Source organism: Equus caballus, chromosome 23 (genome assembly GCF_041296265.1).
Source record: "Equus caballus isolate H_3958 breed thoroughbred chromosome 23, TB-T2T, whole genome shotgun sequence".
NCBI classification, from domain to species: domain Eukaryota; kingdom Metazoa; phylum Chordata; class Mammalia; order Perissodactyla; family Equidae; genus Equus; species Equus caballus.
Window position 1 is genome coordinate 50818837 of NC_091706.1, and position 14054 is coordinate 50832890.

At 37.0% G+C, this 14054-nt stretch overlaps 1 protein-coding gene across 5 annotated transcripts in view; it reads left to right on the plus strand.

The window, feature by feature from the left end:
* ADAMTSL1 (ADAMTS like 1) overlaps positions 1-14054 on the plus strand; it is an 859827-nt gene that overhangs the window by 224983 nt on the left and 620790 nt on the right. For all 5 annotated transcript variants that reach the window (XM_070248240.1, XM_070248241.1, XM_070248242.1 and 2 more), the window contains one exon: positions 5102-5221. In XM_070248240.1, coding sequence (XP_070104341.1) covers positions 5102-5221 — 120 coding nt within the window. The remainder of the gene's footprint in view (positions 1-5101; positions 5222-14054) is intronic.

Genomic DNA, 14054 nt, shown 5'->3' on the forward strand with positions numbered 1-14054 from the left:
GACTACTTAAAACACACCAAACGAAACAAGATGTGTCAAGCCCCCATGCCGTTGCCTGGGCTGTTCCCTCTTCCTGAAACAGCAATCTTCCTTCCCCATTCTCGTTCCCCTTGTCTAGCTGGTAAATTGTCCACACTTCCTTTAACCAGCATTGTAGCCTTTCATAACCTTTCTGGGAGAAGTAATCACCTTTGCTCTGTGTTCTCTTATCGTCCTGTGCTCACCTACAATTTTTCATTGTATTAATTAGGGGAGATTATCTGTAGTAACAAATAGTCTCTAAAATGGATAATGGTTCAAACACAGTAGACTGTTACTTCCTGATCATGTTACAGTGTTAAGTAAGTGAATACAGTGTTAAGTAAGTGAACAGGTCATGGGATGTCCTTCCTGCATGCAGTCATTCAGGGAGCCAGGCTAATGGAGCTTCTGCCACGTTTAGCAATTGACTCCAAGATTTATCTTAGACTGTCTTCGTTCCAAACAGACCCAAGGGCAAAAGAGCATGGAGGAGGGAATGTGGGAGATATTTATGTACCAGGCCTGGTAGTAGCACCCTTTATTTCCACCAGCTAAAACTCAGTCTTGACCACCTTAACTGCAAGGAGGCTTGGAAATGTGCTCTAGGTGTGTACCAAAGATGATAAGAAGATGGTGGCTTTTCGTGAGCATCTAGCAGTTTCTGTCACATCTATGTACTCATTAGTATGGCTATGCCCTGAAAGGAAGAAATATGTCCGATAGTGAAGTTCCTAGCATGAGACAGTACTTGAGTAAATGTGTGTACATATGAATGAATGAAAGAATGAATGAGTAAAGTACTACTTTGGATTTAAATAATTTAAAAAATAAGCTTGAAATAGAAGTATAAGATTTATATAATATTTATGTATTTTTATGTATATTTATATATTTATGTATCTCCTTTATCATAACAGTGTTTTAAAACACACAAAATATAATTATTATCATCCATGGTTGATAGATCCAGATATGGAAAACTAACTTAATACTGACTAGATTAATTTGGGTATTTTAAATTGCTTAATTACTAATAGTGTTCATGGATAGAAATGAAATTAGAGACAGACATGCTCAGGATATCTACAGGGGGAAAATGGGTGTAATTACATTCATATAACTTGTATATTCTTATCTGTTCTCAGGATTAAATTAAATTTTAGTTTAATTAAGACCTTCTTCCTTGGTATCAATTAAAAGTGTTTAGTAAGTTGAGCATCTTGGTGAGAATTATGAGACTTATAAAATGTCAAGGATCTCAGGAAATACAAACAGGCAGAAGCTCTTTCTAAAACAAATACACAGTTATGATTGAGAATTCAAGTATAAACCCAAAGGACAAAGGTTTGCTGTGTCGACGAAAATAATCCATAACCAATCTGTAAATGAAAATTTGGGTGAGTTTATTCTGAGCTGAAATCTGAGGATTATAACCTGGGAGAGTCTTTCCACAAAGGAACAGAGCACTCCAAAGAAGTGGGGGTACATAGGGCGGTAGGGCGGTTATATACCCTCAAAGAGGGTGTTTCACATATGATTGAAATGTCCCTCCCACAATAGTCACAAGATTGCCCTGTCTGCAGAGGGCTTAATGGACACAGCAGGTAGTGGGTCTGCTATCTTGGTGGGCGTAGCAAGAGGCAAGTCTATTGTCTCGAGCTGGGCAGTCACAGGTGAGTGCAGCAATCAGTTCCTAGCCTAAGGAAAGATGCTTAATCCTTAAGGAGACGCCAATGTTGGGAGGGGGAGGGAAGTTGCACCTTTATCTCAAGGGCCTTTTGCTCTTGCCGTAGGGAATCTCTAAAGCAGATATACAATGCATGCTCAATGGCCTCGGTCAGGCCCTTTTGGAAAGACAAGGTCAGGCTGAATTAGGTTTACACCAAATGGCTTCCTCATATATTCCAATATATCCTATTACTTGCCATTTTTGTTTGACAGCTGAATATCCTTCATTTTTGCAGGATTAGTGAGTATTCAGTCTTTATATTTGACATCTCACTATCTTTTTTGGAGGATATTTGAGTCATTTTTGTCTTTCTTTAATCAGTTTAACAAAAGAAACGTATTTTCCACAGGCATAAAAATTCTCACAAAGACAATGCACCTAAGTTTCTTAGTCTTCTCTTCAGACTTTAGTTTTCAAGAATTCTAGCATTGAATGACTAAAAGCAGCCACCATCTTGAATAATCGAGTTAAAATTCAAAATAGCCTAGAAGGTTTGGAGATGTGGGGGCCTGGAATTGGCCACCCCAAGATCTGTCTCTTTGGCATGATGATTATTTGAGGCTGGTTCCTTTGCAGACAGGAAAGCAACTGAAAAGTAGAATTTACTTACCCTTTGTAAGAGACATTTACATTGTAAGGGAACTCTCCATCTGTAAAGATATCTCCCTCTCTACCAGGAAGAAGGGGAAATGACCTTATTTCTAGAAACTCTTAATCAATGGGGAAGACAAAGACTTAAATCTGCATAATAATCTTATTCCTGTTTCTGGTAACCTCTTGTAACTGACTCCCCTCACCCCCAACATCCTCCTTTGTCTTTAGATATTTAAGGTGGGGGCTTCAGCCATTTTGACGAGTTGCTCAGCTTGCCTGACCTCTCCCATGTATACATGTTTTGTTTAATTTTCTCCTGCTATTCTGTCTCATGTGAATTTAATTCGTTCTCCAGCCAGAGGAACCCAGAGATGGTAGAGGAAACGTCTTCCTCCCCTACAGAGAAATGATTCATAATGTATAAGATTCAGCAGTGATCAGCATACATTAGTCCTTTTGAAAAAAAAGTTAAAATGCACCAATTCTAGGTCACTATAAATTTGGGTCTTGATCATTTTCAGAAAGAGAGCTGCACAACTACAGCTATTCCTTATCTAGAACTTGAAGAGCTGTGGGTGATCCTGAAGACCAAGCCCATGAATTTGTAATGGACCCAGTAGGAAGTGGGGAATCCCTGAGTGCTTCTGAGCAGGGAAGTTACACGGTCAAGACAGGTTTTGAAGTGTATTTAACTATAGACTCAAGGAATGATTGACCCTGATGGGAAAGGAACTAGGAGAAAATTAACTTTAAATGTAATAGGAATAAGTTAGCTTAGCTAGAAGGATACATTTCCAAGAATTAATTTTGCAACTTCTACCTCTACTTATTTAGTACTGGTTAATTCTTACGAAACTTAATGTAGAAGAAACAAGATAACTTGATGATTATATCAATTTTCTGTTGCTGCCATAACAAATTACCGCAGATTTAATGGCTTAAAATAAAACGAAAGTATTACTTCACAATTTCTGTAGGTCAGAAGTCCAGCAAGGCATGGCTGGATTCTTGCTGAGTCTCACTGGGCTAAAATCAAGGTATTGGCCTAAGATGTAGTTCTCATTTAGGGCTCAGGTCCTCTTCCAAACTCACTCATTGATGGCAGAACTCATTTCCCTCTCACGCTTCCCACGGGTCCCCCTCCATCTTCAAGCTGCCAGTGACAGGTCAAGTCCTTATCACACTTTGAATCTCTCTGACTTCCTCTTCTGCCCTCAGCCCAGAGAAAACTGTTTTTAAGGCCTCATATGATTACATACAGCCCACCCGAATAATTCAAGGTGATAATCTTATTTTGAAGTCGACTAATAAGTAACCTTAATTACATCTGCAAAGTCTCTTTTGCCGTGTTAAACAATATATTCACAGATATGACACTAGGGAGTGAAGGAGCCCAAGATTCTGTCTACCACAATGATACAGGTTATACTATCTAACAATAGAGGCTATTTGCATATAAATTATAGACAATTATACTCCTTTCCAAAAGACTTGGGTTTTAAAATGATTTTAATTTATTATGAACTATTACAGACATTCAAGAAGGTCTAAATTAATATGATGAACATACAACATATTCCTTACTGGTATTATCAATACCATAAAAAAGATATAAAATTCAGTATGTATAAAACAAAAAGTTAAAACACTATGGAGATAATATAACACTCATTTATAATAGCCATTGCAGATGTTATAAATATGGTCAAAGATTTCATGAATGTTTAAAGCTTAGACTTTTGCTTGTTCCTTGAGCAGAATGTGCTTTTGATGATAATAATGGCTGTTATTTGTTGATGACTTGCTATATGCAAGTCACTGCATTAAGTACTTTGTGTATCTTATCTCCTATTTTCTCAGCAATCCAATAATGCTGATATCTTTCCTGTTTTATGATGGGTAAATCGAGGCTCAGAGAGGTAGTGGGAGGCCTTAGTGAACTGATTATTCCTTGAATTTATAGGAGTTACATGACAATTTGTCCTTCGCCAGAGGAGGTTTGAGTAGCTCGGTAGCAAAATGATGTAATGAAAAGAAGAAGGTTTTAGAGTCAAATCTGTATTAAGTGCTGATTTCAACACTTACTAACTTGGAAAATTCCTCAAACTCTTTGTACCTACAGTTCCTAAGTGTAAAGTGTGGCTAATAACTGATACCTCCTGAGGCTGGTGCAAGATAGGATGTGTAAAGAAACTGGTATGTGATAAGCTCTAGATAAAAGTTCGCCAATATCTCCCTCCAGAGAGTCCAAAGTGCACCTGGTCCTAAAGCACTTGAAGAACTCGGGGAGTCAGTCCTGGGCTCAGGCCAGCCCCTCTGATCTGGTAGATGTTAATGGGACATCAGGATCCACCTAGGTGCTCAGATGTATGGGACTAGGGATAGATCACTGGGGTCTAAGATCCCTACATGGCAAATACGTATGGGTAGCCCAATGGAATGAATCTAGGAGCCTGACCACGCTGGGTCAGGCCACAAAGATGACTTATAATCACTGAATATTGCCATCATACACCAGTCAATTAAGAGGCACAAACTTAGCAGGGGATTTTCCTGACATCCATCCGAGGAGCCACAATGCCAGAATCTTCTAGTGGCTCTCACATTAATATGTATTTGTGTGCATTGTTTTTGATTGCTCTAATCAGACTTGAAATGAATCCAAGAGGTTTCTACAACTCCTAGACATTAATTCCTCAGTGCCCCCTTCCCCCAGGCTCTGTCTGAAGGCTTAATTCAGCTATCTTATCTCTCTAGGTATGCGGAGACCAAAGCCAAGGGGCTGTTTTCCTGAGGGAATTTACCCTGATTCGAAGAGAGAGCCTTCATGAAGATTTCCTGTCTGACCTCTTGAATAGTCACAAAACTGAAGACTCGGTACAGTGTCTCTTCTATTTATTCTTAGAAACACAGAAGTTCAGTTGCTAATTCTGACTTGTGATGGTTGGTTTTAGAAAATCTGAAGAGATTTGGGTGGTATTTTCTCATATCCGTGAGAAGGAGAGAGGAGTGAAGTGATGGGGCAGTGGACAGACTGTGTGGGGCAACTTTCTAACTTTTTCTGTGTCTGGCAAGCTTCAAACATTTCACTGGAGCGTTAAAGTTTGTTTGGGCCTGAGTGTGGAGGATTCACATTAAAATAACTAATGTTTTGCCAGTGAGTCTGAACATGAAATGGTAATAATTTAAATGAGTGAAGAAAAAAGGAGATTTATATGTAAAGCCGAAATGGTTTTATGGGTCAATGGAAATTCCGCTGTCTTCCAATCCTGGTTTCTTAGTGGATATTTTTACTTCAAAGTATTAGTCATATTTATTTTATGAAAGTTTGTTTCTCTGGTGGTGGTTTTGAAATAAAAAAGTCTAGAAAATGACCTTTCCAATGAAAACAAGCAGTATCATTGACTGGAGATGTCAAAAATGCAGGTCCCTCTCTACCGGCAAATGAAACGGTGATTTGTAATTTGTACTTTATTGTGAGAACTGGATTGGTGACTTCTGAAAGTTCTAAATGTGGCTCTTCCTGGTGATGACTGGTGCTCAGAAGTCCTCACATTGGCATTAGCAAATGCTGTATTCACAAGCCAGTGGATTTCTTGTCCAATCATAAAATGGTAGGACCACGGAAAGTAATGCCTTAGAACACCTCCAAAGCAAACACACAAGTGACTTTATTTCTACTTCCTCTACCTGCCTCCTTATAGCGCTCTCTCAAGAGGGTGTTTCTTCCCTATTTATCTCATAAATCAGACACTGAGTAAATTAGCCCTCTCAGTAGCCACTCACAGGCTGCCTCCGACTGTTCTTGTCATTTCCATCTTCTCTATGATGGATATTTACATTATTCTCAGAGCATGTGCCCCAGCATGGGCACGAATTGTGGGGAAGTTTCCCAAGGGTACTATAATTAATTTTCATATGGTTCATATATTTTTTTTCTCAGTAAACAGAGCCTGCCTTTTAAACTTATATTATTTGCTCAAGGCTTTTTTGTGACCTACTATGGTATACACACATTGCCACCTAAGTTTTATTACTCCTTCCTGTGAACAGTATCCTGTAATTATATTTTAATTTTGTCTCATTGGATGTTATGCAAAATTTGAAATATGTTAGCTCGTTTTGGATTTGGATTATGCAAAGTCCTGGAAAGTGGTGCTATGTGGATACTCTATGCAAACTTCATAAGCAAGTCTAATTATTACATAATTTATACCATAAAGGAAATTGAATAATATGAACTAATTATGAACATAATGGAATTGTCATACCAGTGCCCCTAAAAACAATTTTTTTCACTTGGCAAGAATTGATGGGTGTCATGAACCTTATTATTACATAGCATTACATTGATTTACATCATAATGAAAACTGTACACACTTCTGAATTTCATCAAACCTACTGAGATCAAAAGTAATTGAGTGAGCAGAAGCGTTTAACCTGAAAGAGGAATTACCTACCAACACAGACAAAACTGGGGTTGTACAAGGAAATGTGAGGGAAAGAAAATATCAAAGTTTCCTAAATACCAGAAGCTAATTCAGCTTCCTAATAAGTTTATAAAATTCTAACAATTTCTGTGGAAGGTGTGTCTCTCTATCTAAGGACTTCATTTGACTCACAGGATATAAAACTTTTAAAGTGTAACTTTATTTTCTAAATAGACATTAAAAGATGAATCGCCATAATCTCTGTGTTTCTCTAAAGGGAAGAGTTCAAACAGGACCTGTTACTTGGATTAATAGCCAGAAAAGTGGAAATTCCTTTTGTGCCCCTTATATGTGTGTTTCTACTATATTAGGAGGAGGATCTTCAACAGAATGGGAGACTCATCAACAAGAAAGCTTCTCGGTATAGATCACAAAAACCACTTGACAAAGGCAGGTGGGTGAGAGAGGAAAAGTAATTGAGCAGTGTAATCTGTCTGTACAATTCTATCTGCTGGCAAGTAAGTTCTCCCTCATATTCCAGACATTTCTGCACATGTTTCACCTCCCCTACTGGATTAGTAGCTCTGATCCTTGTGGTTGGGATCCATGTTGATTCTCACCTCCCTAGTGTTACCAAGCAAGGGCTTGCCACCCGGTGTGCAGAAAGAGCTAATTATTACAGCATCAGTCTTTGGGAAAAGAAAAATAGCTTTATTTGTGAGATCGATCTGCAAGGAGGCAGGAGGCATATGCTCTCAGATCTGTCTCTCCAATCCAGGGCTTGGGGTACACTTTATGGGATGAAGGGCAGAGCGGTCTGAAGTGTGGAGATGGATGACTGGAGGTAGGGAGGAGTGAGGTAATTGATGATCTGTGCAAGCATAGTCAAGCTTCAGGGCTCTTCATAGGATGTGTGTTCACAAAATGGTGGTGTTGGTATGATCTAAGGGTAGAGTTTTCAGCCCTTTGATGTCAAAAGGGTCTCTTATTGGGTATTTAAGGAGGCCCAGTTGATGGGTTGGTGGTCTCAACTGCCTGAACCGGACGAGGGAGGGCTCTCAGTTCCTGAAAGACAACTCTTAATTACTCTGTTGATAAGGGGTCAGTTGAACTGGTCCTAGTAGGCTGTTGGTTACACTAGTGCCTAGTCCTGTGCTTGAATATGATAAATACTCAATTGTTTTAAGTTTTTTGATGAGGAAAACCCAGCAGACTATTCTCTATTGCCCTGTTCTTAGCATTTTATAATGAAAACACTGTGAGATTCCATCACAGATTATGCATGAAAAGGGCTTTATAAATGTGAAAATCCTTCTAAATGTAAAGTGTTATTGTTAAAATGGTATGAAAGACTTCAGTTTTTAATGAGGTGATGAAAGAATACTTGAGATTATCTTCCATGATGTCCTTTCAAGCCAGTTTATAATAAAGAATGTGAATTCGGGAATGTTTGCCTACTAGAAATTTATAGTTGTGGAAGTAACAAATTTATCCCCCAATAGGTATGACATTTTGGACAGAAGTAGCATTAACTATAGGAAACATCTTGTCACACTCCTGGGTAAAATTATTGCTATCCACTTTTCAGGCTTTTAATTTTGCTTCTCTCATACCCTTTCTTTATCCTTTCAAATAAATTTTGAAAACCAGAAACAGTCGGATTTATCTTATTTGTGGTACTCTTTCACCTAAAAGCTTAATTTATTTTGGTCATTTTTAACCTCTAAGTGACATTTCCTCAATTCCTCAACTGGGGCCTTTTGGCACCAATTGGCTTTTACAATACATTAGAAAAACTTTCTAGTTAGCTTCCTCTCAGAGGGCTAATTCCATTCACCACACTTTGAAAAGCTATCTAAGTGAGCCATTGGTCTAGAATCCACAGCAGGCAACTGAACTTCCAATCATTGTGTGAAACTCTGCCTGTGTATGGTTCACATTGTTTGCAGAAATAGGATGTTTGTCAAAAGCTGTTATTCATTATTGGAATAGTTGATCACGTTGGTTTTGGTTGTCAGATGGATACAAAATCAGGGTAATAATTAACATGAAATTCATTACAGAATGAGATTCTCTTCAGTATGTAATTAGTGCAAACCTCAATTGCCTGTAGCTTTGTGGTTCACAAAGGAGTTATTTAAGCCACTGTTGTACCTTGGTAGAAAAGAAAAGTTATTTAAATATTTATTCCACTTGGGGATAGTGTTCCTTTTAATAACTGGTAAAATAGAGGTGTCCTTTGTGGAATAGAAGTGAGCTTTCAAGAGAGGATCCTCAGAAATGCCTATTGTTAATGACTGTGTGTGAAAAGGTAGAGTTTGTTTTTTAGGTCAAGTCATTAACCGTCTGAAGCTCAACTAAACAAAAAATTCAATTTATTAAAAATGGTTCTGCTTTAAAGTGAATTTTTTTGTCTCCCTCTGTTTTGAGGAAAGAGGTGGGGACAATTGTAGTTTCTATGAACTGAAAAATTAGTTCAACCAACACGTAGGCACTTATGTAAAGTGGAAAATAACTATTTCCATATGTTCTCAAGGTGTTCACCAACCTCCACAACGCTGCCAAGGGAAAGGAAACGTTAGAATTTAACTGCTAACATCTGAAGATAATAACTTAATTTGCTTAATTATACTTCTAAGCTGGCTACTATTTTAGAATATTTAATGGACATAAATACAAGGAAGTAGCAATGTGTCCAGAGCACTGAGGTTACTGAAGAATGGCTCACCTTGTGGCTATCTTATTAGCATCTTCCCACCTGAATTCATTCAGCACACTCTTCACAGATTACCTTTTCCCAAAGCAAAAGTTTAATCTATTTGTTCCCCATAAGCATTTACGGAATAAAGAGAAGAAGGAACTAATATTTAATTGTAAATGCACACATGCTCAAAGCTGCTTATAGCTTCATAAAGCCTTATTGATTAGTGATCACTATATTTTCTATTAACTGTTCATGCAAAGGAAAATGTGCAGTGATATTCAAGGAGCCAGATGTTTTAAAAGTAGAAGTGCATTCCAATTCAGTCTTTGATTTTTGTGGCATGCTTCAGGTATAACTTGAATTGGCTATCAAAATTCCTCCTTGGGAATATGTGCTGAGAAAGAAGACTAGATTTGGTTTCTAGTACATTTGCTACTTCAAGTTATATAATATGATATCAAAAATAAAAAATCAGAACACCCTACAAAGTATATGTAATATGTCACCCTGTGAGAGTTTTAGATGTTTTTATTTCCCTGTGTTTGCAAGGCATAGCTAATGCATTATGACTCTACCACTCATGAACTATTTACAAAAATACTTTGTTTGGCATGTAAATATTTTATATAACGTCACATTTTCTGGGTTTTTTTGGTATCTTAAACTAATACTCTACATCATTTCTACATTTCTGTGGAAAGGACTGAGGAACTTGGAGAAGGCCAACTGTGCACCAAGCACTGTACTAAGGGTCCTATACAAATTCCTCAGAACAACCCGCAGTAGATGATAATAGCTACATTTTGCAGCAGTAATAACCAAATGGAAATATAAGTTTTGAAAGATACCAATCACAATTGTAATAAAACTATAAGAACTTAGGTCTGAAAGAGGTACAAAACTAGAACAGGTTATCAATGACTAACTCAGACAGTTCATTAACAGCATATTATTTACTTGCATACAAATGAAGCTAATGGAACCAAGAATTGATTTCGCCTAAGAAACGCAAAACAGGATTTAAATAAGAAAAAGAGAAAAGAGGGAGAGAAAGAAACATCACAGATCGTTTGCAACAGCAAACTGTATTTTTCCTTTCTTATTGTTTGAAATCGTAAATTGCTGATTAGGTAGCAGCTACCGAAGAGACCAGTGAATCTTCTTCTTTGAATGACTACCGGGGTCATCAGAGAAAACAACTTCAGTTGTCTAAGGATTCTCTAGGACACCTTGGGAGTTTAACTGTGTGCACACACGACAGGCTTTCTTTGTACTATGGTGAGTCCGATTTCTCTGTCAGTGCCTCCATTTCCTTATGCCAGGACTACATCATTTCCCTTATCAAAATTTCTCTCTATATAATTACGTGTCTTGACTGAAGGATTAAAAAAGACTTAAATACATGAAGAGATAGATGATGTTTATGAATGGGAAGTCATAATATCATAAGGATGCCAATCTCCCCACAGATTAATCCACATATCCAGAACCAGCAGAATAATTTTGAAGGAGAAAAGAGATGAGGCCATGCTCTACCAATATTAAGATTTATTACAAAGCTGTAAGAATTAAAACAGTATGACATTAGAACATAGGAAAATAGACCAATATAGATGAGTAAAAAACCTATAAATAGACACACACACACAAAAGAACTAGGCATATGACAGAGGTAGTGTTACAAATAATTGGAAAACGATGTCTTAATCAAAAAGTGTTCATTCTACATCAACATAAAGTTCACATGGATTAAAAACCTATATTTGAGAGCCAGCCCTGGTGACCTAGTGGTTAACTTCAGCAGGCCAGTTTTGGTTCCTGGACATGGACCTACACCACTCGTCTGTCAGTGGGCATGCTGTGAGAGCAGCTCACATACAAAAATGGGAAGATTGGCAGCAGCTATTTGTTTGGGGTGAGTCTTCGTTAGCGAAAAACAACAACAACAAAACTATATGTGAAAAGCATGACTTTAAGACTTAGAGATGAAAATACAGAAGACTTTGTTTATGACCTCAGAGTTGGGAGGATTTTCTTAAGACATAAAGAGCCCCACCTGTAAAGTGAAATATAGATGCTTTAAATTACACTAAAATTTTAATACGTCATTAAACATTTAGTGTCTAAAACCCAATGAACAAAATAGAAAGACAAGACACAAACTGGGAGACATTTCCAATGTATATAACTGGCAAAAAAATAATATCTATACTATATAAAGAACTCATAGAAATTGTTTAAAAAGACAGACATCCCAGTGGGAAAAAAAGGGTCATCAGAAGGAGATATGGGTGGCTAATACTCATTAAAGGTGTTTAACTTTACTAGTTATCAAGGGTTTACAAATTAAAATAATAAAGCTATGGCATTTGATGCCCTTCAGATTGGCAAAAAATGAAAAGAACTTGGGGCTAGCCTGGTGGCATATCGCTTACCTTCGTGCACTCCACTTCTGTGGCCCAGAGTTCACCAGTTCACATCCTGGGCTTGGACCTATGCACTGCTTATGAAGCCATGCTGTGGCAGGCATCCAACATATAAAATAGAGGAAGATGGTCACAGATGTTAGCTCAGGGTCAATCGTCCTCAGCAAAAAGAGGATTGGTGGCAGATGTTGGCTCTGGGCTAATCTTCCTCAAAAAAAAGAAAAGAAAAAGAAGAGAACTAACAAAGTCAAGTGTCAGTGAGGAAGAAAAGTAAGGAGAGAAACTCCTGTGTTGCTGTTGGAATACAAATTATAAATTAAAGAACAGCTTGCCAGTGTCTATAAAGTTGAATATATGCATGTCCAGATCCCACCAATTTCACTTTAGGAATCTATCCTAGAGAAACACTTATACATGAGTCCAGTGAAGTATTGAATCTTATAGCTTCAAATTGAAAGAAAATCATTAAGTATCCATCAGAAGGCAAATGGATGAAGACTTGTGATTTATTCATACAATAAAATACTATAGAAGCAATTAAAATCAACAACTAGATCTACATGCATTAATATAGATAAATCTCAAAAATGGAATGTTGAGGATAAATTATACCATTTTATAATATGACACCATTTACATCAATTTTAATGTCACATAAATCTTTATTAGATATTGTTTAGAGAAAGTGATTATGTATAAAAACAGGGGTGGGAAAGATACGCTCCAGCTTTGTAATGTTGGTTACACTCTGGACAGGAAGCGAAGAAGGGAACTGAATTGGGGAGGTGTGCACAGTACACTTTAACCATATCTATAATATTTTATTTTTTTAGAGAAACAATGCAGTAAAATGTTAATATGTGCTTAAATGGCTAGTGGTTACAGAAAAGTTTAGTACTCACTGAACTTTTTATGATTGAAATATTTTTAAATAGGTGCATAATAAAACCTTCAGGATAATGTCTGTCAAATAATCAGCACAAAATAAATGCTGTTTTTATTAGCAGTGGTTGAACTGGCAAGTCATTGCAACATAAAGTGACAAAGCTCAGTGCCCAAGATTTAATATATACACTATTCACATTTTTGTCTCACAATATAATTAAGAAGTAGTCAAAACTATGACAACAGAACACAAGATCATGGGGCCTCCTATTAGTTCGTGAACTGCGACTCTAGTAAATAATGTCAGGATGATGAATCTCAGGATTTAAGGGGAAGGACTATTTTTTTACACTTGACCTTCAGAATTAACTGAAAAAACCATTATCCTTTAAGGAAAAAAAAAAGTTTTTTCTTTATCAAGTTCCAATTTCCTTACAGCTTATACAGTTCCTATCTGTTGTTTATGAGATGTCCACCATTTGCTAGGATTCTGTCATTTACTCCAAACAACAAAAAGATATTAAGATTAATTATCTAAAAGACACTGGAAGTAATAAAATGAGAAGCATTAAAAATCCCAATGCTCATGCAAGCAGATTTTTAAGATCAAACAACCTCTGAAATAAAAATATAATTCTGTTAAAAAAAAACTTAACATCAGTTAGAAATCTGTAAATAACACCTGTGTATTTTAGAACTCTTTTTGAGCACATTTTCAGGTTTTACATCATGAGTCCTTCCCAGAGAGAACTTTGTCAGTAATGGTAAAATTTCAATATTAAACAAATTCTTCCTAGGCATGAACTCCAACTTTGTTCCTTTAAGTTAGTATTTAAATTCCTGAGATAGTCTCCACTTATAGTTAATCCTAAAGTAAACCAGCATACTTTGAAATGAATGTCAAATATCTTTAGTGAAAGTTATAAATGTGAGGAGATGACTATTTGCTGCTTAACTCTGGAACTTTCCTAAAGCATAGACTAACTCTAGAGACTGAGATTTAAATTACACCTTAGAAAATCACTTGGAGCACCAAAGAATAATTTATTGCTTCCTTGTACTAAATGTTCTTAATATAAAGAGCTAATTCATCTCATGGAAAGACACAACTTTCAAAGGCGTTCCTTAGTTGTTTATAAGGCAGTGCTGGAACTATCAGTCTCTGGGATGAGTTTAAATGCCTATCTTTAATAGGCCATTTATGACTTGGTTGTGTGTGGAGGCGCTGTCCATCTAGTTGAAGGCAGCTAGAGACGAGTGGTTG